This window comes from Tachysurus vachellii, chromosome 5 (assembly GCF_030014155.1).
Source record: "Tachysurus vachellii isolate PV-2020 chromosome 5, HZAU_Pvac_v1, whole genome shotgun sequence".
NCBI classification, from domain to species: domain Eukaryota; kingdom Metazoa; phylum Chordata; class Actinopteri; order Siluriformes; family Bagridae; genus Tachysurus; species Tachysurus vachellii.
The window spans coordinates 20,733,826-20,760,860 of NC_083464.1; the positions used below are offsets into that span (position 1 = coordinate 20,733,826).

At 37.1% G+C, this 27,035-nt stretch overlaps 4 protein-coding genes across 8 annotated transcripts; 1 reads left to right on the forward strand and 3 right to left on the reverse strand.

Moving 5' to 3' along the window:
- The first annotated feature begins 1,356 nt into the window (after positions 1-1,356).
- LOC132845936 (uncharacterized protein DDB_G0271670) lies at positions 1,357-6,326 on the forward strand. 2 transcript variants are annotated; one of them, XM_060870346.1, is made up of 5 exons: positions 1,357-1,615; positions 2,552-2,599; positions 2,827-4,136; positions 4,394-4,531; positions 5,913-6,326. In XM_060870346.1, the coding sequence occupies exons 1-5, from the start codon at positions 1,549-1,551 to the stop codon at positions 5,922-5,924; spliced, it is 1,575 nt and encodes a 524-aa protein (XP_060726329.1). In that variant the 5' UTR covers positions 1,357-1,548; the 3' UTR covers positions 5,925-6,326. The 2 variants fall into 2 exon arrangements, with proteins under 2 accessions (XP_060726329.1, XP_060726328.1); XM_060870345.1 differs by having other exon boundaries at positions 1,364-1,615; positions 5,928-6,326.
- A 1,092-nt stretch (positions 6,327-7,418) lies between these two features.
- Positions 7,419-12,191, reverse strand: nudt17 (nudix (nucleoside diphosphate linked moiety X)-type motif 17). Its single transcript, XM_060870347.1, has 8 exons — positions 11,937-12,191; positions 11,741-11,857; positions 11,304-11,487; positions 10,885-10,910; positions 9,653-9,748; positions 8,927-9,025; positions 8,648-8,784; positions 7,419-8,240 (listed from the first exon to the last, which is right to left on the reverse strand). The coding sequence occupies exons 1-8, from the start codon at positions 12,009-12,011 to the stop codon at positions 8,069-8,071; spliced, it is 906 nt and encodes a 301-aa protein (XP_060726330.1). The 5' UTR covers positions 12,012-12,191; the 3' UTR covers positions 7,419-8,068.
- A 1,353-nt stretch (positions 12,192-13,544) lies between these two features.
- si:dkey-7j14.5 (uncharacterized protein LOC556563 homolog) lies at positions 13,545-20,469 on the reverse strand. 3 transcript variants are annotated; one of them, XM_060870351.1, is made up of 8 exons: positions 20,159-20,469; positions 19,894-19,959; positions 19,158-19,268; positions 18,747-18,803; positions 17,882-17,998; positions 17,250-17,318; positions 15,882-15,995; positions 13,545-15,608 (listed from the first exon to the last, which is right to left on the reverse strand). In XM_060870351.1, exons 2-8 carry the CDS (start codon positions 19,951-19,953, stop codon positions 15,522-15,524), a joined length of 615 nt encoding a protein of 204 aa, XP_060726334.1. In that variant the 5' UTR covers positions 19,954-19,959; positions 20,159-20,469; the 3' UTR covers positions 13,545-15,521. The 3 variants fall into 3 exon arrangements, with proteins under 3 accessions (XP_060726334.1, XP_060726333.1, XP_060726336.1); XM_060870350.1 differs by having other exon boundaries at positions 19,894-20,469; XM_060870353.1 differs by lacking the exon at positions 17,250-17,318 and having other exon boundaries at positions 19,894-20,469.
- A 134-nt stretch (positions 20,470-20,603) lies between these two features.
- Positions 20,604-25,049, reverse strand: si:dkey-7j14.6 (uncharacterized protein LOC556585 homolog). Of its 2 annotated transcripts, none has more exons than XM_060870349.1 (7): positions 24,960-25,049; positions 23,454-23,663; positions 22,999-23,100; positions 22,483-22,539; positions 22,153-22,323; positions 21,861-21,980; positions 20,604-20,931 (listed from the first exon to the last, which is right to left on the reverse strand). In XM_060870349.1, exons 2-7 carry the CDS (start codon positions 23,628-23,630, stop codon positions 20,848-20,850), a joined length of 711 nt encoding a protein of 236 aa, XP_060726332.1. In that variant the 5' UTR covers positions 23,631-23,663; positions 24,960-25,049; the 3' UTR covers positions 20,604-20,847. The 2 variants fall into 2 exon arrangements, with proteins under 2 accessions (XP_060726332.1, XP_060726331.1); XM_060870348.1 differs by lacking the exon at positions 24,960-25,049 and adding an exon at positions 24,648-24,805.
- Positions 25,050-27,035: the final 1,986 nt, after the last annotated feature.

The window sequence follows — 27,035 nt, forward strand, 5'->3', positions numbered from 1 at the left end:
TTTTGGCTGAGAAAGAGCAATTTGTGAATTAGCCATTAGAAATCTTGTGGGCAAAAAACCCTCCTTAATTATTCCCAGTAAAAATTAATGTATAAAATGTAAAACAACATTAAAATTAAAAAACCCAACAAACTCCTATAAACAAAATAAGGCATTATTCTGCAACAACAATAATAATGAACATTATTTAGAAAAAAAAACCCTTGTTCTAAATCAGTCTTGTGGTCATAAGTGTTCACTTTCTGCTTGTTGGTTATATCTGGAGCTGTAAAAAAAAAAAAATGAAATCAAACACAAACCACACTAGAGACCCAAAAACAGACTGTAAGTCTAAATAAAAAAATAAGTAAATTTATTAATGAAATTTACCCAGGACTATCAGCACTGTTCCATTACCCATAAAATCCACACCTTCATTCAGGAGTAAACAATAAAATGTGCCCTTATCTGAAAGACGGACTTTGGTAATTTGTAGTCTACATAGTGTGTCCTGCTCTGCCTTTCTATTAATGGTCCTGATGCCTGAGATGTAGATTTTAAGGCCATTTTCTTGGTGGTAGAGCAGCCATCTCACAGAGGAACACTGACCAAATGCATTTGCAATATCACAAATTAATGCGACGTTTGTTTTAACCTCCACAGTCAAACTGGAAGACTGGAAGACCAGATAACCTCCAGATAACACAAAGAAGAAAAAAGTCAAACAAACAAGCAAACAAAGAAATTTTAATTGTTTCAGTGAAGTATGTACATAACTTTATATATATAAACATATTTTTAAAAAAATAATAAACTGCCGTACCAGTACTGTACATATAAGCTGAAAGAGAAAAATCAGAAAGTAACTGTAAAGGATCTTGTTATCTTGACTAACCACTTCGACCGATGCTTAAGAAAAACAAAAACTGCTAACATTAGCATGTTACTTTTGTTCAACTCATCAACAAAGCTTCTGAAGTGTCGTGACCTCAATTTAAAAACCAAATTCAAATTTTCCATAACTGTCTTTTATTGTTAATATTATCACACAGATTGTGCGGCACACGTTCACATGTTTGAACTGATCCCTATCTGTGACAAATTTCCTTGATCTACATTTATTTAACTTTTGAACATGGACTCAAAAGTAACAGCTATGTGATCCTCAATAAAGCTCCACAATGGATCACTAGTGGGCAGTACTGAGCATCAGATAAGGATGAACACCTTGAGGAGGTTTGCTTTATCTTATTGGTGACCTCTTCAAACAATACAGGAATATTTCACAGTTGCAGAAAATATTCTTCATTCAATCTCGATCTATGATCTATGATTTTTTTCATCATTTGCATACAGGATCATTAGTCCATTTAGCTGCCTGTGTAAAATAAGGTATCCATGTGGATGTGGCCCACTGATTAAGCAGATGGGTCCCACCCCAGTGCCTGCTCAGGTGCTCAGACAATAAAGAGACTGTTCACTCTCAGAGTGAGGCACTGCATCTAAAGCACTGTTTCTTTTAGGACAAAAGCTGAGCAGAAGAGTTTACAGGCTGAAGGATTAGCACTAATGTGCATAATCATTAGAGAAATAATGAATCTTTATTGGATTATTGGGCTCCTAGTGCTGTGGCCAGGTAAGGTATTAATATATTCTGTATCTACAGGAGAGAACAGGTATTTTTGCAATTTGCAATATTTTTTTTACAATTCTGAACTTTTGTGAAAGCTTTGAAAAATGTTCCTCTTAAAAAGTCCTAACACAAATGTACTATATAGTATAAAGTACAATGATGAAAGCAGACCTGTTCAATATAATGTATAAAATCAAGGACCACTAGACAACACGTATAGAATGAATACAATGGAATTTATTCCAATTGTTCACATCTTTAAGAATCTAAGACAATTATTATTATTTTTTATATTATTATTATTGTTGTCTTTGAATATTAATTAAGAAAATATTATTTTAAACCGGACTGGAACGTACACAGTGAACAAGTGAACGCCCTCGGCAAGTCAAGTGGTACAACTTTTGAATCAAACAGTGAAACCCATGGAATAATTTACTCACCACTACTCAGCAAAAACTTTCAGGTGCTGTTGGGCTTTTGTGTTCTACTTTTCAACTTGCCAGTCCAGCGATTCAAGAGGCACCATGTAAAAGCTGTTCACAGACTGTAATACTAAATGACCAGCGGGGATCATACTGTACAATACTCTGAATATATAACACTGATTTAATAATAAAATTATAATATTGTTTTTGTTGTTGTTGTTGTTGTTATTATTATTATTATTATTATTATTATTATTATTATTATTATTATTATTATTATAAAGGAGATGATTTAGTTTTTGTAAAATATTCTCTGATGTCATTGGCACACATTGTCTATCTACAATCCAGTTGTCCCAAAAGAATTTTGAATTAAAAATTCTTAATATAAAAATTATGCTGCATTGTCTTTATGTTTTATCTCAAAATGTCTTGCGATAAGAATGATTTGACCATTTGACAAATAGGTGACTATCTTGAGTAAATATTTTCCTTGGCTTTGTTTGTACAGGTGTAATTACCAGTGGCAATGTCACAGCAGCTCCTGCAGGTTCTGCAGGTAAAAACACCCCTCATATTGTTAAATCATCTTTAATGACTTTTTTCTGCAATTCAACAAGCTGGTGAATGACTTCGAGCTACAGAATTAGACAACAGTTACAGGCGTTAACTTTAAAACATTAGTTCTCAGTACATGTAGACAATACATTATGGATTATAAATGCATTACAGAGTAATGCATGTTTGTAAAACCTTAAATACTAGTATTCTGTCTTCCCCTTGCAGATCAGGAACCCATTCCTGTCGCCTTCCAAGAGATTTCCGATTCTGACTCCTCTATGACAACATCCATCACCAGCACCCAAACCCCTGCAGTTACTACTACAAAATCTACAATTTCTACAACTTCAGCCTCAACCACAACAGTACATCCAAGCACCAAAGTTTCAGCCATGTCTGCATCCAGTTCTTCAACCACAACAGTACATCCAAACACCAAAGTTTCAGCCATGTCTGCATCCAGTTCTTCAACCACAACAGTACATCCAAGCACCAAAGTTTCAGCCATGTCTGCATCCAGTTCTTCAACCACAACAGTACATCCAAACACCAAAGTTTCAGCCATGTCTGCATCCAGTTCTTCAACCACAACAGTACATCCAAGCACCAAAGTTTCAGCCATGTCTGCATCCAGTTCTTCAACCACAACAGTACATCCAAGCACCAAAGTTTCAGCCATGTCTGCATCCAGTTCTTCAACCACAACAGCAAATCCAAGAAGCAACGTTTCAGCCATGTCTGCATCCAGTTCTTCAACCACAACAGTACATCCAAGCACCAAAGTTTCAGCCATGTCTGCATCCAGTTCTTCAACCACAACAGTACGTCCAAGCACCAAAGTTTCAGCCATGTCTGCATCCAGTTCTTCAACCACAACAGTACGTCCAAGCACCAAAGTTTCAGCCATGTCTGCATCCAGTTCTTCAACCACAACTGTACATCCAAGCACCAAAGTTTCAGCCATGTCTGCATCCAGTTCTTCAACCACAACAGTACGTCCAAGCACCAAAGTTTCAGCCATGTCTGCATCCAGTTCTTCAACCACAACAGCAAATCCAAGAAGCAACGTTTCAACCACCTTTGATTCCAGTTCTTCAACCACAACAGTACGTCCAAGCAACAACATATCAACCACAACTGATTCCAGTTCTTCAACCACAACAGTACATCCAAGCACCAAAGTTTCAGCCATGTCTGCATCCAGTTCTTCAACCACAACAGTACGTCCAAGCACCAAAGTTTCAGCCATGTCTGCATCCAGTTCTTCAACCACAACAGCAAATCCAAGAAGCAACGTTTCAACCACCTTTGATTCCAGTTCTTCAACCACAACAGTACGTCCAAGCAACAACATATCAACCACAACTGATTCCAGTTCTTCAACCACAACAGTACATCCAATCACCAACATTTCAGCCGTGTCTGAAGGATCAGACACAGTTTCAACAGTGCAGGGTGTGCCTGGTTGGGGCATTGCCATCCTCGTGCTGGCGGCTATCATACTATTCTTCATGCTTGTCCTCCTCATACTGCTGGTGAGCCTTAAATAATATACCAATCAAAACATTAAAAAATTTACCTAAGCTGTATCATAATGTAACATTCCTCCATGTTTCTTTTCCATAAATATATTGTTACATAGTGGAGCTCTTGTCAGATTTCTTCACTAAATCCTTGATGTCTATACAAAGTCTGTTTTTCACACTGGTGCACTTTTACTGTGAATGGAACATGGTTGTTGTGTCATTGTTGTTTTTCTGAAACATGAAATAAAGCATGCTCCTCCTCACAGCTGCTGTTTTGGTGCTGTTGCTGGAAACAGCGTGGCTTCGTGCATGTGTCTGATCCAGACCCAACAGGCTATTATAATCCCGACATTCCTATGTACTCCTCTCACAGCACGTATGACTCACACAACGGCAAATCACTGGTGAGTGAATCTCCATCTATACCTCCATCTAATTTTTGGCTTTACACTCTTTAATTTTAATTTAATGGAGCATTCACACCAATCGGAACCTCAGTGTCCTTAGTGTAAGCACAAAGTATTAATGGAACTTTTTACATACTGGCAAAAAAGTTAAAAGACAAAGAACCTTTAGGAGTCCTGGGTACTGTGTGAAAGTAATCTGGCATGAAGGATATAATGGCATGCTGTTCTTTAGACACCTAAAAAAAAATATAATCTAACCTGCCTACCTTGGGACTTCTGCTTTCGAACTATAGATGCAGTAAGAAATCACTACTTCCTCTATAAAAGTCATAATATTATGTCACTCAACTTAGAGATGAACTCAAATTAAAAAACTCAGACTTCCAAATATATACAACTCTAACAACAATTTGTAGTTGACTTTGTAAACTAAAACTGTGATACAGATTACCCAGCATGTTGTTTAGTCACACACATTTACACTTTGTCATGTATGCAGCACTACATATCCTACATACTTGGCAATCAGATATAGAGTTGTGGAAGTAACAACAGACTCTTGCATGGACTCCCCATGCATCCCCATCTCCGTGTTCGTCCAGGCAAAACTGGCTGCAATTACTAAACAGCTTGCAGTCCTACTTCCCTCCCACCTGTAAAGGGCTCCCTTTGTGCCCAGCCAGCTTTGACAGGGAAACCTGAGGCGTGGGAAACTCTACTCACACTCTGTCTTTCTCTTTCCCGCAACTGCCCTGGAGCTAGCGCTTTATCAGACCTCACACTGCACTGTCTCCATTCATCTACAGATAGAAAGAACACTGCCTACACTCACGCACGCATACACACATCATTTAATACACAGTTGTTTTCATCAATGAGAATTTTACAGTCTCAAACATTTCTGCAGTTTAATATCTATAAATGCCATAGAACTGACCTCATTCTTTTTGGCCAAAGAGATTAAAAATGGCATTCTGTGGGAGGCCAAGTGGGAGGGCTCTGGTACAGACAGTAATATATGCTCCTGGGACCATGTTACATATTCATTAAACAAATATATTAAAGAGTAGCTATATACCCTTCATTATACGTATGATATTGAAATGTCTAAATTATGATGCTGGGACTCTGTTTGAAGTCAATGAAGACTGTTGCTCCATTTCTCCCACACAAAGAGGCCATTGATAGGCCATAAATAAGCCTGCATGCTGTCCACACTACAACAAACTCACACACAGCAGCTCACACAGAAGGGGTTTTGCCCTTTATTTACTCACTGGAACTTAATTCGGTGAACTATGAAACTATGGGAAAAGTCAGTGAAATTGTTGTAAATATTAGTCATTTCAGTACATAAACAGCACTAATTCTCTAACAGAATTTTAATTAACAGGATTCAGACCCAGAGAGACTTCAGAAAAAACGGACTGGAACGTACACAGTGAACAAGTGAACGCCCTCGGCTTAAAGTCAAGTGGTACAACTTTTGAATCAAACAGTGAAACCCATGGAATAATTTACTCACCACTACTCAGCAAAAACTTTCAGGTGCTGTTGGGCTTTTGTGTTCTACTTTTCAACTTGCCAGTCCAGCGATTCAAGAGGCACCATGTAAAAGCTGTTCACAGACTGTAATACTAAATGACCAGTGGGGATCATACTGTACAATACTCTGAATATATAACACTGATTTAAGAGCAATCACCAACCACTACATATAACCTTCACTTCGTACTGTTTGTTGAGACAGTACTTTAAATTGGTTTACAATAGTAAACTGAACTGTTTCCAACTTGCTAACAGTTTTGTTATTTTTTTGGTCTCCGAAGCTTTGCAACAAAGAATGATTTAATACAATATATATTCTGTCTGGGGGGAAAAAGAGGAAAATGTGTCATTTTAAAAAGGAATATGTTTAATAAAAATATAGTCAGCTTAAAAAGGAACGTTTAATACAAATATACAAATACATTTTTTACAAACCTAACCAGAGATGTCTCTGTTTAAACAGTGTAGAATGGGAGCAGGTTTAGCGATAATAAGCTGTGCCAGTGTCCAGATCACCTCATCCCCCATGATCATTGCTTCCTGAAGCTATTGTGCTAATAAAAAGGTTTCTTTGTGTGGATGGGACCAGCTCAAAGATTCTCCTACAGGTCTCAAAGGGAAGAAGAGGGAAAGAGACAGAATGGTGATAGACAGACTTTCAGTACTGTTAAGAGTGCTGTGGAATCCTTTCTTCTAAAGAGCTGTTCTTCATGATAGAAAGAAAAACATACAGAAGTGAAGCAAATGTTATTCCAAATCTAGATCAAAGTTTGAGTGTGCAGAACAATCTGCAAATCCATTAATTAAATCTATTTAGAAATGTAGTCTTAAATGTTTTGTATAGTCAGAATTTATTTTGTGACTAATTCCATATCTCATAAATCCTGTTACACCCAGGTCTAATCAGGGCAGGCGGGACTGAAACTGATAAACATTCACCCGTATCAAGGTGATATGAAATAATGAAATAATCAACAGTTAATTTATACATTACTCATTGGTTGCACCTACAGTGGAACTGTGCCAAAAATATCTTTAGAATGACAAAATCGAATTTTTTAATGAGGCTTTCAATAAGATTTAGGATTTAACTACCCAAAGGACCATTTTTTTGTGTATTTGTGTGTAAAAATATCCTACATTCCTGTTAATGTCTCTCTTTAATTCAAACTGAAATTGTAGTAAAAATTACATAAATCATAAGGCATTTTCATAAACGCTCATGATGTGCTTGTATGTACAGATTCTTTTTTTCTGAGGCTATTCTGTTATACCTTTTTCATTTTTTTTTTTTTTTATAAATGCATACAAATGACTATAATGAACATGCCAATGATTGTAGCAGCTAATAGGGTTTTATTTTCTAAAAAACACATGAGGTTCCACTAGGATTCAATAACCTACCAGGACAGATCAGCTTTTTATGGTTTTACAAGAAACAAAAGCACAACAGTTCAACTAATCAGCATGGCCTTTGTAACACTGACTGTGTGACATGCTCTAAGTTTTGATCCTGTTGTATCCACAGGCCTTGCAAGGTTCCTAGTGCTGTGGAATGAGTTTAAGATCATTTGTGTATAATGTACTGAAAAAAAAAACAAACAAACAAGAAATCAGTACTATTTGAACACGATAATGAATTACTAAATCAACACACTGAATTAACTATACTACAATGTAAAAAAAAAAACTTCACATTTCAACAAACTGTAGTATATTGAACGTTCGTTTCAGTAGTAAGTAAGCATCTTTACTGCCCCCTTGTGGTTGTCAAACGTTTCATATTAGATTAATTAACATAGCTAAGAAAATGTTTGAGAAAAATGAGCAGAGACATTATAAGAGCTTATCAGACACAAGATCCAAGCATCTTTTTTTTTGGGTGGCACTTAAAGTAAACAACTTCTGTAGATTATGAAGGTAAATATCAGGTGCTTATTTGGCTTCCACAGATCAGGCCTGAGAGTGAGGACACATCTGCTGCTGTTAACCCTTTTCACAGCTAGCGCCCAGAGTATTCAGCCACAGCTCTAAGGCATACTTGGTTCCGGTGCTGACCCGCTCCACATCCTCGCCTTCGGCTGGAGCCCGGTTACAGAACACTGACACAGGCAGCGTGGACTCACTTAGCTCACCATCAGGGGACACCTCAGTAACACTAACATAAAAAACACCACAGCATCAGAAGCATTAGAAAAGTGATAAAAACATTAAATACTAAATTCTGTGACTTATGATCTGCATTTACAGATGCTCAACTATGAATGATGTTCACAGGAGATTTTACAGTGTTCCCCAATATTCTGGGGAATGCTTGGGCTCCGAGTGTCCTGTGTGACTGTTTTGGGAGTAAAATACTAATCAGGCAGGAAAATCTATGCATTTGACAAAACAAAAGATGATCATAACATTTACAAAAGACAGCTGAACTGCTCACCTGCATGCTGCAAGTTTCTATTCTAAAAATATATATGGTGCAGCCCTAATGCATATTTAAGAAGATGTGTTGATAAGTTATGCTTATTGCAAAGCACACTTCTAATTTGGAACGAAGCATCTTAATACCTGATAGATTGAGGAAGATCAGCAGGTAGATGAAAAGAGTTTTCCTCCCCATCCACGGCAGATACAATAGCCCTGACCAGTCGTGCATCAACCCACACACAAGCACTCACTTCAGCAGGCTCTGGTTTCATACAGGACTAAAAAAAGAAGGGACAAGTTTACAGTTATTAAAGATACACACACAGTCCAGTTACATGTTTTTGTATGTATCTTCCATCAGGAGATAAAAGGCATTTTTGCTGCAAAGGGCTGAGCTTAGATGACATAGACTGGCAATACCTGTAGCTGCAGGTGTGTCTGGTTACTGCAAAGCAGCACGTACGTGACAATGTGATGTCTCTGGGGCAGTCCTCGAGACAGCATGGGTGGGTATACAGACTGTGGAAGAGACAGGATGTGAGAAGAGTCTTCATTCATTCATTCATTCATTCATTCATTTTCTACCGCTTATCTGAACTACCTCGGGTCACGAGGAGCCTGTGCCTATCTCAGGCGTCATTGGGCATCAAGGCAGGATACACCCTGGACGGAGTGCCAACCCATCGCAGGGCACACACACACACTACGGACAATTTTCCAGAGATGCCAATCAACCTACCATGCATGTCTTTGTACCGGGGGAGGAAACCGGAGTACCCGGAGGAAACCCCCGAGGCACGGGGAGAACATGCAAACTCCACACACACAAGGTGGAGGCGGGAATCGAACCCCCAACCCTGGAGGTGTGAGGTGAACGTGCTAACCACTAAGCCACCGTGCCCCCCACGAGAAGAGTCTTATTGAATGTAATTAAAAAACAATACAACACATAATTCCTGGTGACATTTCGATAGTAATGACCCCTAATTTCACTGTAGCCTTTTGCAACATTCATACTTTTATTTAAGTATTCATTCAAACTATTATTTAAAATATTTTTATGCAATTGCTTTTTAATCTGTGTTGCAAACCTAGAGACTATTTGCTTTGGTCCAGTGTGTCTACACATCAGCACAATCAGCTCACCTCCCAGAGGCCTAGCAGCTGAGAGGAGGAGATATCCTCAGCGTCTAGTTTGAGTCCGGTTTCCTCCCTCAGCTCCCGCAGGCCTGCATCCAGCAGCTAATTCAAAACGAGTAAAAAGAAAGAGTACATTTTTAAGTCCAAATGAGCTGATCTTTATCTGAATAATGAGCTGGTTAATCTGCAGAAGTAAAATATCTGTAAAAGTTGGTTAAACATAAGAAACCAAGAACAGAAATAGTTTCAAATGTGTACAATCAGCTCCAAGAGCACAAGAATGATAACATATACAATATTTTTTCTCCAGTTTTTTTAAACACAGCTTTGAAAAACACTGGTTTCAAAATTATCCATACCCTTTATACATTTTGTGACACCAGCCCTGGTCCTGAAATACCTAATAAAGCTGGATTGCACAGGTCCACCCCTCTAAGCAAAAAAAAATTTGTGTTGTTGGTGCCAAATTCCGACCATACCATCTGTGTGATTCAGCTGAAATCAAGATTCATCAGACCAGGCTACATTTTCACAGTCTTCAATTGTCCAGTTTATTGAACCTGTGCCCACTGCAGTCTCAGCTTTCCATCCTCCTCATTCTGTGTAAACTCTAGAGACTATTGTGTGTGAAAATCACATTAGATCAGCAGTTATAGAAATACTCAAACCAGCCTGTCTAGCACTAGCACTCATGTCTTGGTCAAAATCACTGAGATAATTTTTTTTACCCATTCCTATGGTTGATATGAACATTACCTGAAGCTGATCTGATTTCAAATCTGCATGATTTTATGCACTGCGCTGTTAAATCAAAACTGGCTAATTAGATAAATGCATGATAATGCAGGTGTACGGGCATTCCTTATAAAGTTCTCTGAGAGTGGCCCAGATATTCACTAAACCAAAATTGCCAAATTTTGCCAAAAAGTTCACACAAGTTTACAAAAGTTCATAACAAACAATTCCAACAGCACAACAAGAAGCACTAAATTTCCTGGCCTGTTATCATCAACCTCTATAATGCATATAGTCTGATATTGTGTTTTATTGATTGATTTAATAGGTGAATTTAAAGCCTGAGAACACGACCGATCTGTGTCAAAATGAATTATTTTTATAAATAACTTAAACTGAATGTAAAACTATGACCTAAAAATCAATGTATTCACATACTTTATAAGCATTTTACTGAAAGTTGCCTATAGTGCTCTAGTTGGCTCTAGTAATTCAAATCGTACCTTCTCATCCAGTTCCACATGGCCTCCTGCAGAACATATGAACATTTAGTTTATAATATAGCTATGTTAACAATCTGTAATACAGCTGAAAGCATCATTGCTCCTTAGGTATTAAGAGATATTAAGCATCTCAGAGTGACACTTTGCTCTATTGGTTCTTGGATTGCAAAATTAAGTCAGCAGATTTTTTCCTGTACAGTTTAGCTTAACAGGACATTCCATTTGTTCTCTCCTAAAGCTGCAGTTTAGTGATGAAAACACACACACACACACACACACACACACACACACACACACACACACACACACACACACACACACACACACACACACACACACACACACACACACACACACACACACACACACACACACACACACACACACACACACAGCAGTCTCAGCAGCATCACACTCACCAGGTGGGACCCAAACATTAGGGAAAATCCTCAGGGCATGAGTGCGCCTGGTCAGCAACAGCCTCTGATTGGCTGATTGGAGAAGTATAGCCACGCCCACATCCACACCTCTCCGCAGAGTGTCTAGAGGAATCGATGCCGCCTCTGAAGCAGAGAGCAATTTGATTGGGCAGAACCGCGCCCTCTAGAGGCAGAAAGTGAATTTCATCCACAAGCAAAATAAAATCTGCTGCAGAACCCCATACTAAAATATTATATCAAAATATTATCCTATCTAACGTTAAGAACTGTGTTTAAGAACTGTTTAATAAATATTTTAACAATAAATCTTTAAACAATGCAACCCTGAAATCTTTAATGGGATGAATAACGGCTCTTCATGACGTGCTGACGTAATGACGTGCTCAGCAATGACGTAACCCGTGTTGAAGTCTAACCTTAAGAGCCACGCCCTTCTCCTCGCTTCCCTCACACAAAACAAATCGGTTGTTTTCCAAGGAACAATTCACGGTTGTTTGGTCGTCCAGATGTCCAATAAAATGGCCAGTAACACTCTAGGTATATAAATACATCAGTCAAACTAATTGTACAAGTGTATAATCAATGACACTCACAGCAGCTCGTTTAACTGACCTGAATAAACTGGGCAGGTTGTGGAGCTGCACTTTGTTTAGATAAATGCACCAAGATTCTTCGTACTTTCTCCATTATTTTCAATAGTTTTTAACAACATTTAACATCGAATTGACATAGCTCCCAAATGTAAATTAGCTATCATACATTTATTATAGATAATCAGTCAAAAATGACGTTTCATTTGGGCAAAATCAACAACATTAAAAACAACTGTGCCTAGCACTCTCCTCCAAAATGGCTGCTGAAATTTCAAAGTAAAAGTCACGCACGCACACAAAATGAACTCGCCACGTTTGAAATGGTGGCCTACGCACAACAATTTATCGTTACGTTATACTATTACGCTGTTATAGGAACAGAAATGGTTCGCGAAGAAAAAATATTTTATACGCTACATTACACAAACTTGCTCATCACTCTGACACTTGTCATGTATCAGCCTATACCAAGTATGTTTGAGTACACCAAACAATTTAGAAGAAATCTGAGAAGTTTAAAGTTGCAGTGAATTCTTAGCTCACTGAGTATCTAAGAAGATCCAAGAAATCCGGTGCAATATAGGTGCCGTTGTATACGTCTGTGCGTTGTGAAATTAAATGCACACAGGATGCTTTTTTCACTAGTGATGCTTTCAAATCCTCCTTTCTGTTCCTTCAGTTTACCTCATCCAATTGAATCAATCAAAGTTTGGCATCATTAGGAAGGTGCCAGTGCAATTCTTAAACAATTGGATACAAATAAAAGCTCTAGGTTAATATATGCATTGCATAAAATTTCCACGTAATTATGAGAATCTAATTTAGTCTAGGGGGCACGGTGGCTTAGTGGTTAGCACGTTCGCCTCACACCTCCAGGGTCAGGGTTCGATTCCCGCCTCCACCTTGTGTGTGTGGAGTTTCTCCCCGTGCCTCGGGGGTTTCCTCCGGGTACTCTGGTTTCCTCCCCCGGTCCAAAGACATGCATGGTAGGTTGATTGGCATCTCTGGAAAAATTGTCAGTAGTGTGTGATTGCGTGAGTGAATGAGTGTGTGTGTGCCCTGCGATGGGTTGGCACTCCGTCCAGGGTGTATCCTGCCTTGATGCCCGATGACGCCTGATATAGGCACAGGCTCCCCGTGACCCGAGGTAGTTCGGATAAGCGGTAGAAGATGAATGAATGAATAATTTAGTCTAAAACATTAACATTTAAGAGTGTATGGCACACATGTAATAAGGTTTTATTTAAAGTTAATCCACAGTGCAATCAATATTGACCGAAAGTGACGCAGCTTATAACATTGTCACTTCACAACATCAGAGTCCCTGGTTTGATGCTGAGCTTCTGTGCGCGTTCTCCTTGTGTCCAGGTGGCATTTCTGAAAACATAACTATAGGTGGATTGGAGTGAGCATGTGAATGTGTATATGTGCATTATGCTCTATAGAGAGTGGTGTCTCATCCAGAATTCCCACCTTCAGCATCTCATTTAGTACATATGTTTGTTAAGTTTTTGAATTAAGAATGAAATACAATAGCAAATGTCTCCACCTGCCTTATCGAACATAGCAAAAGCATTGCTGTGTCAGTGTCTGACATTTTGTTGTAGTATAAGATTAACAAGGGGTTCTGAGCCTCCGTGTTTCCTTTACTTGAATCATTTGCGATATCTCAGAAGGAGGTTCTAAGCATCAATAAAGAAAAGCAAGGAAAGGAAAAAGAAGGCACATTTTAAGAAATGAGAAGCACCATATTTTTTTCCTGCTACCACTAAAAAATGGCAAACCCTGAGAATCGTGTACTATATAATGAATTGGAGATGGTTTCAGTTTGAGAATATAAATAAAGCAGGGGAAGACATTAAAGAGTTTGTCATCATACTGCATTCTTTATTAAAATCTTTAGCTAAAAATAATTAATGATGCATCAATGAATAATTTATGCATTATATCTCACAAATTTATACCGTAACTTACTGTAAACTGTATTTGGCAACAAAATTTTGCTTCCTCATTTTTGTATTGTTGCTGATCTGGCTACCAGTTTACCAGATTATTTTTCAACTTGTCTTTCAACAATTATTCAACCTGAACCATTCATTTAATGATTGTGAATATGTATCATTAAGCCAGCACACTCACTGTGACTACAACATAGCATAGATTCAGTGTAAAATCAGAGCAGGATAATGCACCTTTTTAAAAATAATCATGAAGTATTTTACATTAAGACCATGCTAGCTTTTTAAATAAAACAATAAATTACCATAATACGTTTTTATGTATACCGAATATTTACTTTACTTTGTCGGTGTGACAATTTACTTTAACACAATTTAATTTATTTGATTTTTTTTATTAATGCAGAAAATATTCCATTGCTGTTTGTCTAGCAAATCATGTTTATTTTAAACATCAATCATCCATAAACACGCATAGAACTGTCTATGATTTTCAATTCCTACATATAAAGAAGTTGAAGAATACAAGCACAATGTAAATCTGACATGCTGTTGTAAAGGCAATGACACACTGACACAAACAGTACCATGAACTGATAACATGCTTCCACAAGAGGAGATTACACCGGTTGAGCCCTTGAATGAGGCTTCAACCTCTTACTTTTTTGTTGTTAGTGTCCATTAATTTTGGTCACAAGTGGTGGCACTTACAGAGTTGGCAGTCATCATAGCTTTCCTGAAGTATCAGTAAATATAAAACAGGATGTCAAAAAGAAGCCAAGCTATGCCAGTCATTTGTTAACACTTACAGTAGATGATCTTGTCACAATTCTCTCTTAATAGAAACATCCTCACTTTTGTGTATACACTGGACAATATTCATCAAGCTTTTGCTCTTTTGTAAAGTCTGTCAACTTTGGGTGGCTAAAAAATATGAAATGCAAATGTTCTTACAAATACATTCACATTACTAACATTGATTACATATTGTTAGTGTGAAATGTTAATGTTTTTTTTTTTTTTTTTTTTGAGTTTGCCAGATTAATTTCTTGGATAAATTATTTAGGACCCAGTTCTTTTTTAGGAAAAGCTTAATAAATATTTTTCAGTATATTACCTCTTTGCTAGCCTTATAGTTTGACTGATGTTTCATGCATATGATGTTCTACTGCACCCCAGCACAGACTTGCATTAATACTACACTATACTATATATCTTCACTCATATTTCTTTCTTTATTTTTAAAGCAGTTGAAGTCCAGTACAAACATGGATTTTTGTGGACAAGCTGTCTAATTTGGACATTAGTAAGCATATTAAAAAGAACTGCTACCTACATTTCTAAACAGTCTCACTGCATTCACATCTATGGCCTGCTGATTACTGACTACATAAGCATTTTCATGCAAACAAACCTGTTTATTAGTGGGATATGAATAATGTCCTAGCAACTGTGTAGCCATCAAAATTCATTGCAGAGGGTGAAAACAGCCAAATAACAGGAGCTAACAATTTTATAAATTATTTACATTGTCATGAAAGTTTTTTTTAATTGTGTGAGATTTAGAGGTGAACCAGTTGTTTCTTTTGATTGGTATGAATCTGTGCTAAAATCGTTGACCTTATCTTGTGAGAGATTTTATTCTGTTAGTTCCCATTACGCACATTAGTCCTGGCCAGTTCTCCAGAACCATACTGTGATTTTGCATTAGAGTTGGGAATAGGTGTCAACTCCTAGAGGCAAATGGCAAAAAGAAATGTAAACATTAAATGCAGAAGTTTTAATTAAAGTTAAATTATATTAACATTTAATTATAACTGTGCATTTCTATAATGAAGAAGATCCCATAAATTATTTAGTCTGCTATGGAATGTTTAACTCCCATGCATAAAGCTTATAGTTATAGTTTTTAACTGAATATTTGCCAAATACTATTCTACAAAGCAGCCATGACAAAATGTGTGCATGAAAGTATATTATAAAGTATTTTATAGCAGGAATCCTACCTTAATAGCACTAACAGATAGGGCATACACTCCGAAAAGTGCCACAACCAAACCGATAATACACACTAATACCAAAGAGCCAATCAAGGTGCCCAAAATGCCATTCACCAGGAACTATATAAAAAAAAAAGTCAGAAAAGATTTTTTTAGCTAACAAAATATCAGAAATAGTATAATGCTATCCAGAGCTAAAGGCATATACAGTAAGTATACACTCACAGAGAAATTTATCAGGAACACTATACTAATGCTGGGTAGGACAGCCTCAGTTCCTTGTGGCATAGATTCCCCTTTAGAATCACACTTTCCCTTGAGAATCTGGTCTATGCTGACACGATTTCATCATGCAATTCCTGCAGATTTTTCAGATGCACTTTTTATGCTGTAAATCTACCGTTGTACCACATTCCAAAAGTGTTCTACTGGATTCAGATCTGCTGAATGTATAGGCCACTGAACTCATTTTCCTCTTCATGAAACCAGTTTGAGATGATTTTGCTTTGAGACATTATGATATGAAGATGGTAAATTGTGGCAAAGAAGGGATGCACATTGTCAGCAACAAATTACTCAACTAGCTTGTGGCATTCAAGTAATGATTGATTGGTATTTACTGGTCCAAAGTGTACCAAGACACATTGCTCCACTTCCAGCTTGGACTATTTACACAGTCATGTTGGGTCCATAGATTCATGTTGTTGGTGCCAAATTCCGACCATACCATCTGTGTGATTCAGCTGAAATCAAGATTCATCAGACCAGGCTACATTTTTGCGTCTTCAATTGTTCAGTTTATTGAACCTGTGCCCACTGCAGTCTCAGCTTTCCATCCTCAGGGCTGCCATTCACTAGATGTATTTTTCTGTATGGCATACTATAGAGACTTTTGTGTGTGAAAATCACATTAGATCAGCAGTTATAGAAATACTCAAATCAGCCTGTCTTGCACCAGCACTTTGTCTTGGTCAAAATCACTGAGATAAAATTTTTTCTTACCCATTCTGATGGTTGATATGAACATTACCTGAAGCTGATCTGATTTCAAATCTGCATGATTTTATGCATTGCGCTGTAAAATCAAAACTGCCTAATTAGATAAATGCATGATAATGCAGGAGTACAGGTGTTCCTTATAAAGTTCTCTGAGAGTGCATAAAATACAGTCCTGTGTGAGATGCTCAAAAGGCTAAATTGGAAAATGTTATACTTTGTTAGAAAATACAGTCTTAAATTGTTTAGATTTTTTTTATTGATGGTTAGACAAAAACCTTGTCATATCCAATAAAATCTTTCTATTTTACTATACTGTGTAACTACTGTATTAGACTGGTCAATGGTGCATACAATAAAGCACAGAATATAACTCACCTCCTTCTGTCCCTTTTTATCTCCTTCGCCACAGCAAGCCCACAATGAATGGCGTGGGTCACAACACCACTGAAACGAGCAGGGCAGAGCCTGGAGTCACACCTTTCTCAGAGGTGATACACACCTTTCTAGATATCCATCTACTTATTCAGTTTGGAATATGGTTCATCTAAATGAGAATTTCTTCATATTATAACTGGTGCTTTCTATATACTGTAATGTATTATAAACAATGAATGAACCACAATCTAATGGATAATTGTTAAATTAATTTAATTAAAAGAAAATTCCACATTTGCAATCAAATAAGGAAAGGTCTTGCTTCACAGGTAATAGTTGGCAAAACAAAACATATACTCTTGATTACATATTTGGTATGTGATTGACACTACATGAATAATTGTACTGTAAGTATAACATTTTCCAATTCGAGCATCACACATTTGAATATAATGAAACTTTAATCATGCACACATATGTATATAACAACAACACAAAAAGTCCATAACTGGTGCAAAACATACAATATTTTTTCCAGTACAGTTAGTTCTAAAATTATATTTGTGTTTTCTTGGCATTAGCATATTACGTAGTGGGAACAGTCTCAGGTGTGTAAAGAAGCAGATGTTTACCTCAGTGTCTCTGTAGTAGTACGATTCCCCACGAAAGGGTACATGTCGGGCTATGAGACCAAATCCGACAATATCAAATGCTGCGGTTAGCAACTGCAAGACAATGGTTGTACCCACCTGTAAAAATAAAAAAAGACAAATGTAAAGTCTCTGTATAAAAATGCTTATCTGCTTGCAAATTGCAGGTATATTGTATACTGCAGTGTTGAGTTCAACAGAGTTCTTCCTTGAGTCCAGAGTGAATGAAACTGGACACATTCCCAGAAGAGAGAGACTGAGCAGCAGAGTGACAAATGTGTTGTACACAGATAGTATTGATATTGGCATGAGCCGGAAGAATCAAATAACAATAATATATAACAAAAAATAAAAGTAAAAAGTATAGAGACCATGAAGCAATGTAAGACATGGCAGATCTTACATTTTGACTGCTATAAAGCTTTGAGATTGAACATTCAACAATAAATCAGCCTTTTAGCTGAACAGCTGAAGTACATCAAGGGAAGTGCAATGAAAGATGAGTAGAGAAAATCTAAGTTAATTACTGGCTTCACTGAAATGGTATTTTAGTCACAGTGCTAATACTGCTAAAAATCATCATCATCATACTCAGCATCATCATCATCATCATCATCAAGAAAGACATTTACCTATTTACCTCAATAAAGAGGCTAAAAACACATGTCTTGGATGCTGAAGAAGCAATATTCCAGCTATAGGTCAGCACTGGGTGCTGTCCAAAGTGCTAGATTGCACAAGCCCAGCATTTTCTAAAATACAAGTACTTAACAGTTGCACTTTATGAATTTATTATAGACATTATATGGAGAATGTCTTTTACATTAGGGAATACAAAATATCATACCAGACATTTAGTGGGTCTCCTACCAGTATGCACCAAGACAATTCCAGTGATAATGAGCTGCAGGAAAGAGCAATAGAAAACACTACATCACTTCAGAAAGTCAAACTAAGACAACTAAATTGTTTAACAACCCAAAATATGTTATTACCTGACACGTGAAGCACACTAGATCTTTTGCTTAGTTATTTATAATAAACACTAAGAAAAAGCACTCTACACCTTTAAATATACAACTATAATGGGACTTAAAAAGACTTTAAGTGTACATTGAAATTACAACTGACTATTAATATCTGCACTCCTTACTCCATTGAAAAGTCAGCCTAGGTACTGTTTGAGTTATTGTCACAATTGTATGTTATAGTGAAACATCTATTCAGTATTCATAAGTTGATAGGAGCCAGGCCTTACTTGAGCACCATTCAGGATGAGAATGATGACCTCCCGCTGGATGTGATAGTGCAGTTTATACACAATCGTGCTCAGAGTGAGCGTCAGCAAGCCAATGATGATCTCAACTGCCTTTTGAACAGATAAGCCACTTATATCAGCAAATACACCACTCTTTCATAATTAGTTCAACTGCAATACAATTAGTAAAATTACAGTTATAGACTTCAGAACTATTAGGGCTGCAGAAAAGATAAGGTTACCTATTATATTGCAAATAAATGCAATTTGTAGGTAAATGTAATTGGCAGTTATTTACAGTGACAGTGGATTTTCATTGAGTTATTTTTTTTATTTATTTTATTTATTTAAAATGACTGTATAATGCACTCCACGTGATCTAAATATAAAAAAAGAAGTCTGGCTAATGGATCTACTCCAAAGCACTGCTGCATCTCTTTGCTTACGTGTTTGTTTATTTTCGTGTGTGTCAGGGAGAGAGAAAAAGAGCCAGAGAGAGAGAGAGAGAGAGAGAGAGAGAGAGAGAGAGAGAGAGATATGGGCGTTTCCTTGTATAGTCAGTGGAATTTTAATTATATAATTGAATTTTGAAATGAACAGGACTGATGTCTGACACAATTAAGTGAAACTTCTATGCTCACTAATATATAGGCCACTAATCGCATTGCTGTTGTCCATGGCGTATAGTCACATACATTGTATATTCTAATCTCTTCCTATCAGAAAAACAACTCACCCCAAGGGTTTTGGGCTCGCTGCTCTTGAACGCCTTAATCTGAGACGGATACAGCGACATGGTGCTCTGTGTGTGAGCCAAACACAGCAGGCGACACGACATTAATCAGCACAGCAACATCACAGCATCCCAGTCTGGGACTGAACCGCATCACACACGCACACACGCACTCTTTACATTTTAAAGTTAACACAAGCGCAAAAGATTAAAAATCAAAATGCTGCCACTGCATTGGCATGCATGGAGTTCGAAGAAAAAGCCCTACCTTGAGCCCTGCAGAGGCGATGCTGAGAAACCGAGGAGGGGTCCAAACCGCTGCAGTATACTCTGAACGCAATGAGGTGAAGGCAATCGAATGCGAAATGACAGCTTAGGACTTCTTTAATCTAGAGTAATCTTGACTGCAAGTGCAGAGCTATCGGTGTGGTCTTGATGAGTATGTACTATGTAAATGCTTTTGGGTTCTGTAGTGTGGTGTGGCGAACTGCAGTATTTACACTAGGGTTCTACGTCGTGGGTGTGGGAGGAGAAGAAAGTAATGTGATTTTAAAGAGCCGACACTGTATCAGCCTGTGTGTATAAAAAATGACATGCTCTAAATGCAGACCCAGCAAATGAGCAAAGGTATTGCCTCAACCCACTACTATGCTCTGAAGATAAATCTGTTTGTACTGTATTACTATATCACACAATGACAAGAGGAACAGACATGTGATACACTTCTGGATTTATTGAAAAATACAACCATGCAGAATATCAGCAGGCAGTTTCAATGGTTATATCAAATGTTATATCAATTTGTGCAATGTCAAAAGCAGAATACATGAAACTTAAGTGCAATATCAGTTTATTGTATTTGTGACTTACTTTAGTGTTCAAAATGGTGCAAGTACTTTTCTAGGCTAGACAATACTATACTCTTCACAAGGAAGTGCTTTTATATTATGGGTTTGCTCAGGGCTCATAAACTGGAGGGGAATCCACTTCTGTGTTTAGTAGAGCATCGTGGATGCTGCATTTCCCCTGCACCACCTCCTCCTGCATTCAAAACAACAGTAATGTGGCATGCATGATAACTCTGTATTTCTGAGAGCCATTTTAGGAGTAAGTTAGTTAGAGGGTAAGAGATGGAATGATTATTGACTGGATAAACCACTTTTTCTGACATATTACATTCATAGGGACACCTGTAAACCACAGAGTATAAACCTAACTCATGTAATAACGAAATACAATTATTAAACTAAAATGTGTGCTTTAATATTATCTCTGGTGTGAGGAAGTATTGCATATCATTGGATGTTTAACCCTCTATGGACATTTGTCATTCTTAAAAAAAACATGCTGTCAGTTTTATGACTTAAAATCAGCCAACCTTGATTTTTGAGGCAAGGTAAACAGAACAACTGCTCATGTTTGCAAACACATGGGCAAATCACAGCATGGTAATCACATGTTTACATCTTTATGACATTTATGACAAATGTACAGTGGCATTTTAGGACCACAGTTTAAAAAGTAAAAACAGAATATTTGGTATATAAAGTCAAAATATATGAAGATTAATGTCATTATAAATCAAGAAAAAAAATATGTTGTAAGTGCATCAGAAAATTTAGTATTTCTTTTATTTGTAAACCAATACTAAAGTATACTAAATACCAACAACCAACACATTCCTCATTTAAACATTTGAACAATGCTTTGATATGGCCCATTTTGTCATAGTATTGTGACTATTCTGAAAATATTGTAACATTATTATGAAACCATCACAACGTTTATCTCCAAATATTCTGACTATATTCACAAGCTATTGCAAGGGTCACAGGAAGCCTATCATACATGTGGACTGGGGAAGGAAATCAGAGGACCCAGAGTAAGCCCAAAAGCATGGGGAAACTCTGAAAGTCAGACGGTTGAGTCATAGCAGTAGAAAGCTAATACTAAAAGTCTAAAAGTCTTACCATTTTGGTCCCAGAGGCTTGTATATTAGCCTTGCATGCAAAGACGATAGTTGTTGTACACACACACACCTCCAGCATGGACAAAATCAACAGTATGCCGTTTATTCCACTTATTATATCCTGAAGAATGTCAGAACAAAAGTATGATTGTCAGAATAGGTCAACTAATACAAGCCAAATAACCATAAGAGGAATGGCTGTGAACAATAAACAAAGATATTGAGCAAATTTACTCATTTCTACAGGTTACAATATTTTTTAAAGAAAAAAAAATGGTAGTGAGAACACTTACCTTCAGTTTCCCAGTTATATATTGGCAGTCATAGTACCGGGTGTAGTAAGTGTCACCTGAACCTTTACAGGAATTCAAATCAGGTTGGATAGTAAATGCAAAGCAAAAGTAGCAGATACCGGACAAGGCCAGCAGAACACTGATGATGTTCACAACAACTGCACTTTTAATCTAACAAAAGAGAAAAAAGAAGAACTGAACAAAATATTCTTAAGTGATACAATGATTTTAAATACACACTTGTACTTGTATAACAATGAAATGGCACAAAAGACAAACATTTAAAGTACTACAATGACGTTTGTTGAATTCATCATATGGATTACTTACAATTGGACGAAAGGTTCCCTTGTGTGAACCCAAGGTTACAGATCCAGAGATGATAAACTAGAAAATAAAAGTCATTTATTAATTGTTTTAACTTGTGAATAAGTTATAATGTTCACCATCTGTCTCTGGTCACTGAAGTAACAATATTGGGAATCGGAGACGTCTCTGGTAAAAATGTGTTATTGCAAATAACATGAGTCAAAATTTCATCATGTGTTGTAACTGTAGCAAGTTAAAAAGTAGGAGAAATTATCACAATTGGCATAATAATAGCTGGATAGCCAGGCTTACAATTAGTAGTTAATAGAAATAAGTTTTCATTTCTTATACTACACCCTTAATTGATACAAATACACTAAATCATAAAGCAGTCAACTCCTACTACTGTTACTGTGCATTTAGACATGTTCCAGAATAATCTAAAATGATTTTAACAACTTTTTTTTTTAAATTCTAGACATGCTTTCAGCCGTCATACGTAAGGATACCTTTGGCATTAAAGCTGCTAATACTCACTGAGAGTCCAAGGCCCAGAGGGATTTCACCAAACAGAGTTTGTGTAAACCAAGTAATTGCTCCCATAGCCATCATTACGATCCCAATCATGATCTGCACAGTCTAAGAAAGGCCAAAACCCCAAATCAGTCAATTTAGAATTACACACAACTTATTTCAATTAATAGTAAAGGCTTTTTACCACCACCATGTGTAGCATACATTTTCCCTTGTATTACCATTTTTAGGCAAGCTTCAAAACATTTATTTAAGTTGAATATTCTAGAACAAGAAAATGAGTAAGAAATAAATGCAAGTAAACTGATTAATATGAAAAAAGATCTAGATTTCTCTAATTAGTTACTTATAGCACCTGAAGCCAGAGGTGATGATGGCATGAAAAAATCCAGAGTCTGCTGTTATATTGTGACTTACTGTACACAGGAACTATTTCACTGATAAAAATGGGTTCTTACCCCTAATGCTACAGGCTCTCCCTTCAGGAACATCCTGGTCATGTAGGGTGCATCAGGTACTTTAGTCTTGTTGTTTTTCTTCTCACTGGGAAACTGGACAGGCTCTGGACTCACCAGAGGGATGATCTGGGTCACCACCCTGACACCATGAGCGTCTGTGGTAAATGAGGTGGCCATTTCTCAAGTATACAAGAGCCAAGCCCACAGTGTCTGTAAAGGACGGATGTTCATAAAGCATGCTTACAGTACCTACTGACAATGTTATTTTGACAGATATCTACATATTACACATTATTATATTGGAAGTGTTAAAATATGCATATATTAATATATATTAATAAGCAGCAGGTAGACTGTGTGTGTGTGTGTGTGTGTGTGTGTGTGTATGTGTGCGTGTATGTCTGTGTGTATGTATGTGTGTGTGTGTGTGTATGTATGTGTGTGTGTGGGGGGGTGTATGTATGTGTGTGTGTGGGGGGGGTGTATGTATGTGTGTGTGTGGGGGGGGGTGTATGTATGTGTGTGTGGGGGGGTGTATGCATGTGTGTGTGTGTGTGTGTGGGGGGGGGGGGGTTATGTGTGTGTGTGTGTGGGGGGGGTTATGTGTGTGTGTGGGGGGGGTTATGTGTGTGTGTGTGTGGGGGGGGGTTGTGTGTGTGTGTGTGGGGGGGGTTTATGCGTGTGTGTGTGTGTGTGTGGGGGGGGGTTATGCGTGTGTGTGTGTGGGGGGGGGTTTATGCGTGTGTGTGTGTGTGTGGGGGGGGGGGGGTTTATGCGTGTGTGTGTGTGGGTGGGGGGTTATGCGTGTGTGTGTGTGGGGGGGGTTATGCGTGTGTGTGGGTGGGGGGGGTTTATGCGTGTGTGTGTGTGGGGGGGGTTTATGCGTGTGTGTGTGTGGGTGGGGGGGGTTGTGTGTGTGTGGGTGGGGGGGTTATGCGTGTGTGGGGGGGGGGTTATGCGTGTGTGTGTGGGGGGGGGGTTATGCGTGTGTGTGTGTGTGTGTGTGTGTGTGTGCGCGCGCGCGCGTACAAGCTTATGGCATGCCAAATTTACATGGATTCTTTTTAGCATTACTACATGACTACTGAACAGCACATCAGAGCTGCTTGTTTTCAGGTCAGTAGCTGTAAACAAAGCGTTTACGACAAAAAGGAAAACAAGCGGAAATGTGGAAAATTAGGACAGGATACAAACCTGTTAGTACATCTACGTCATTACTTTTTGAGAAAAAGTCCCCACAAAAGAGATTTTTAAGTTTCAAATTGTCCTTTTAATGCCTTTTTAATTTTTTTTTTTTTGTTTTTTCCAGGTTCCAAATCATTTAATTTCAAACTTTAATCATCTGAATATCTGGGTTAGCAGCGACACGTATACTCCCAAACAATAGCTTATATTTTTTCATATATTTGTAAACGTCTAAACTGCCATTTGACCACTGAGATCTAGCAAAAGTCAATTCCTTTAGAGCAAATAAAAATCCGAAGCGTTTAGAAGACTTCAGCTTACCAATCTGTCGTGTGTATAAAGACAGTCAGCTTGCAGTGAACGTATTTGTCTGATCTGAAATTTGAGACGTTTCATTTCACTGAGGTTGCCATATGCCTTACTTTTCAACCCTACAACCAATATATTACAGAACATAAACACAAAACAAAAGGTTATTATAAAGAATAATATAAAGATTAATATAAAGATTAATATAATATAATATAAAGATATAAAGATTAACCCTCCTGTTTTCCTACTTTCCTATGCAAATTAGGAGCGCCGAGTCAAGTTGGCCTTGTCTGTTTTGACTGCTTATAAAAAATGAAGCATTTATGATAACCATAATTTTTTTCTTTCAACTTGTAATATTTGGTATAAATAACCTCATTAATATGCATTAATGCCTCATTTTCTAGTAAAACTTCAAAAGAAATTTTGAATTATTTTCACTATAGAGGCACAAAATGCACAATTACAGGTTGGTATATTTCAAAGCCAGGAGATTGTTTTTGTTGTGATTTTGACCATTTTTAATGTCAGCAAATAATAAAACCTGTTTTTTCCAGGCCAAATTGTCTTGAATGCTTATAAATCAAAAATTATACAATTATCACCATTCACCTATTGCCCCACTAAATGTGGCGAGGTCAAATTGACCTTGGAGGACAAAAGTTGCACAGTGCTTATAGGTACAAACACATGACATGGTTCAACAAAAATAGAAAAAATTAATTTTAGTTCATCATTTTGAACAATCCTGGTAAATGTCAGGCAAATATGTGGAAGAAAACCCAAGTTATGACACATTAAGTTTCCAGCAGAGGTCAAAATTGTCCTGAAGAAAACAGGAAGGTTAAAACACGTCTGATTTATGATCAACTACAAGAAGTTATATTAAGAAAATAAGTCTGAACGAAATGATCAAAGTAACAATAACAATGAAGTAAATACGAATTTTTTTCCCCATCAAATCAAGTAAAATCACCTCAGACTTGTTCTTTGGGGATAAACACATTTAAATATATCTAATATTAATCTTGAATTTTGTATTCTATTAATCATTATATTATTCTTTATAATAACCTTTTGTTTTGTGTTTATGTTCTGTAATGCTGCTTTGAGACAATGTCAATGTCTACACAAATAAATTTGAATTGAATTGAATTGAATCTGGCAAGAAGATCTATGTGCTTTAGGAAAACTACCCTTCTCCATCTTCTGTTTTGGGGATCATTGAATTTAGATCATGTTATCAAAATTTATGTTTGATTGTTTATTTCAGGCATTTTTCTTTTTTATATAGCTCTCGTTAACTTTGAATACCTTCTTCAGTAGAATTTAGCTAGCTATTTATCCTCCTCAACATGGCAAACTAATAATTTTGTAAACATTTTTCTTTGATTTTTAGAAAGAGTGCTTTTTTTTTTAATGCTTTTACATATGAAGAAGGACTGAGAATTTAAAAGAATGCCAGACCAACATATAAAACAGTTCACACATAGATATATATATACTTTAATAACAGGTGTCTGTGCTTCCTCTGTTTTAAAATCCACCACTCAGCACTGCTCTGTTCCCACCCCTGTATATATTAGTTTCATTAGGACAAGTGTAATGTTGTCCAGCAGCAAGCAGGTTTATCAAGCTAACGTGGAAGTGAATTATTCTTTGGCTGCAGCGATTATACTTCTTGAAGGAAAAACTATTTTCTTCAGGGGTACGCCATGACCAGGTTCAGGAACCTGTGGTTTAGAATATATTGTAAGTAACAGGAATCTATAACACCAATCTTTTCCAGAAAAGACAAGCGGGACTGCAGGTATACACCCCTTTGGTAGGCTTGTTAAAAGTTTAAAAAAAAGTGAACACAGAGAACTCCTAGCTACAAATTTTATAATCATGTGCATGGAAATGTCTGTGTAAAGAATTGGAAATGTACATTTCTGAACTAATGAAAGTTTGATATTAAATACAACACTTGCTAATTTTGCTAATTCTTATTTATTTTTAAGGAGCAACTTTGAGAAGGCAAATCGATCTTCTCCGCATATGAACTGTAGTAACAGCAATCAAACAAAATAGAAGCGAGTCAAC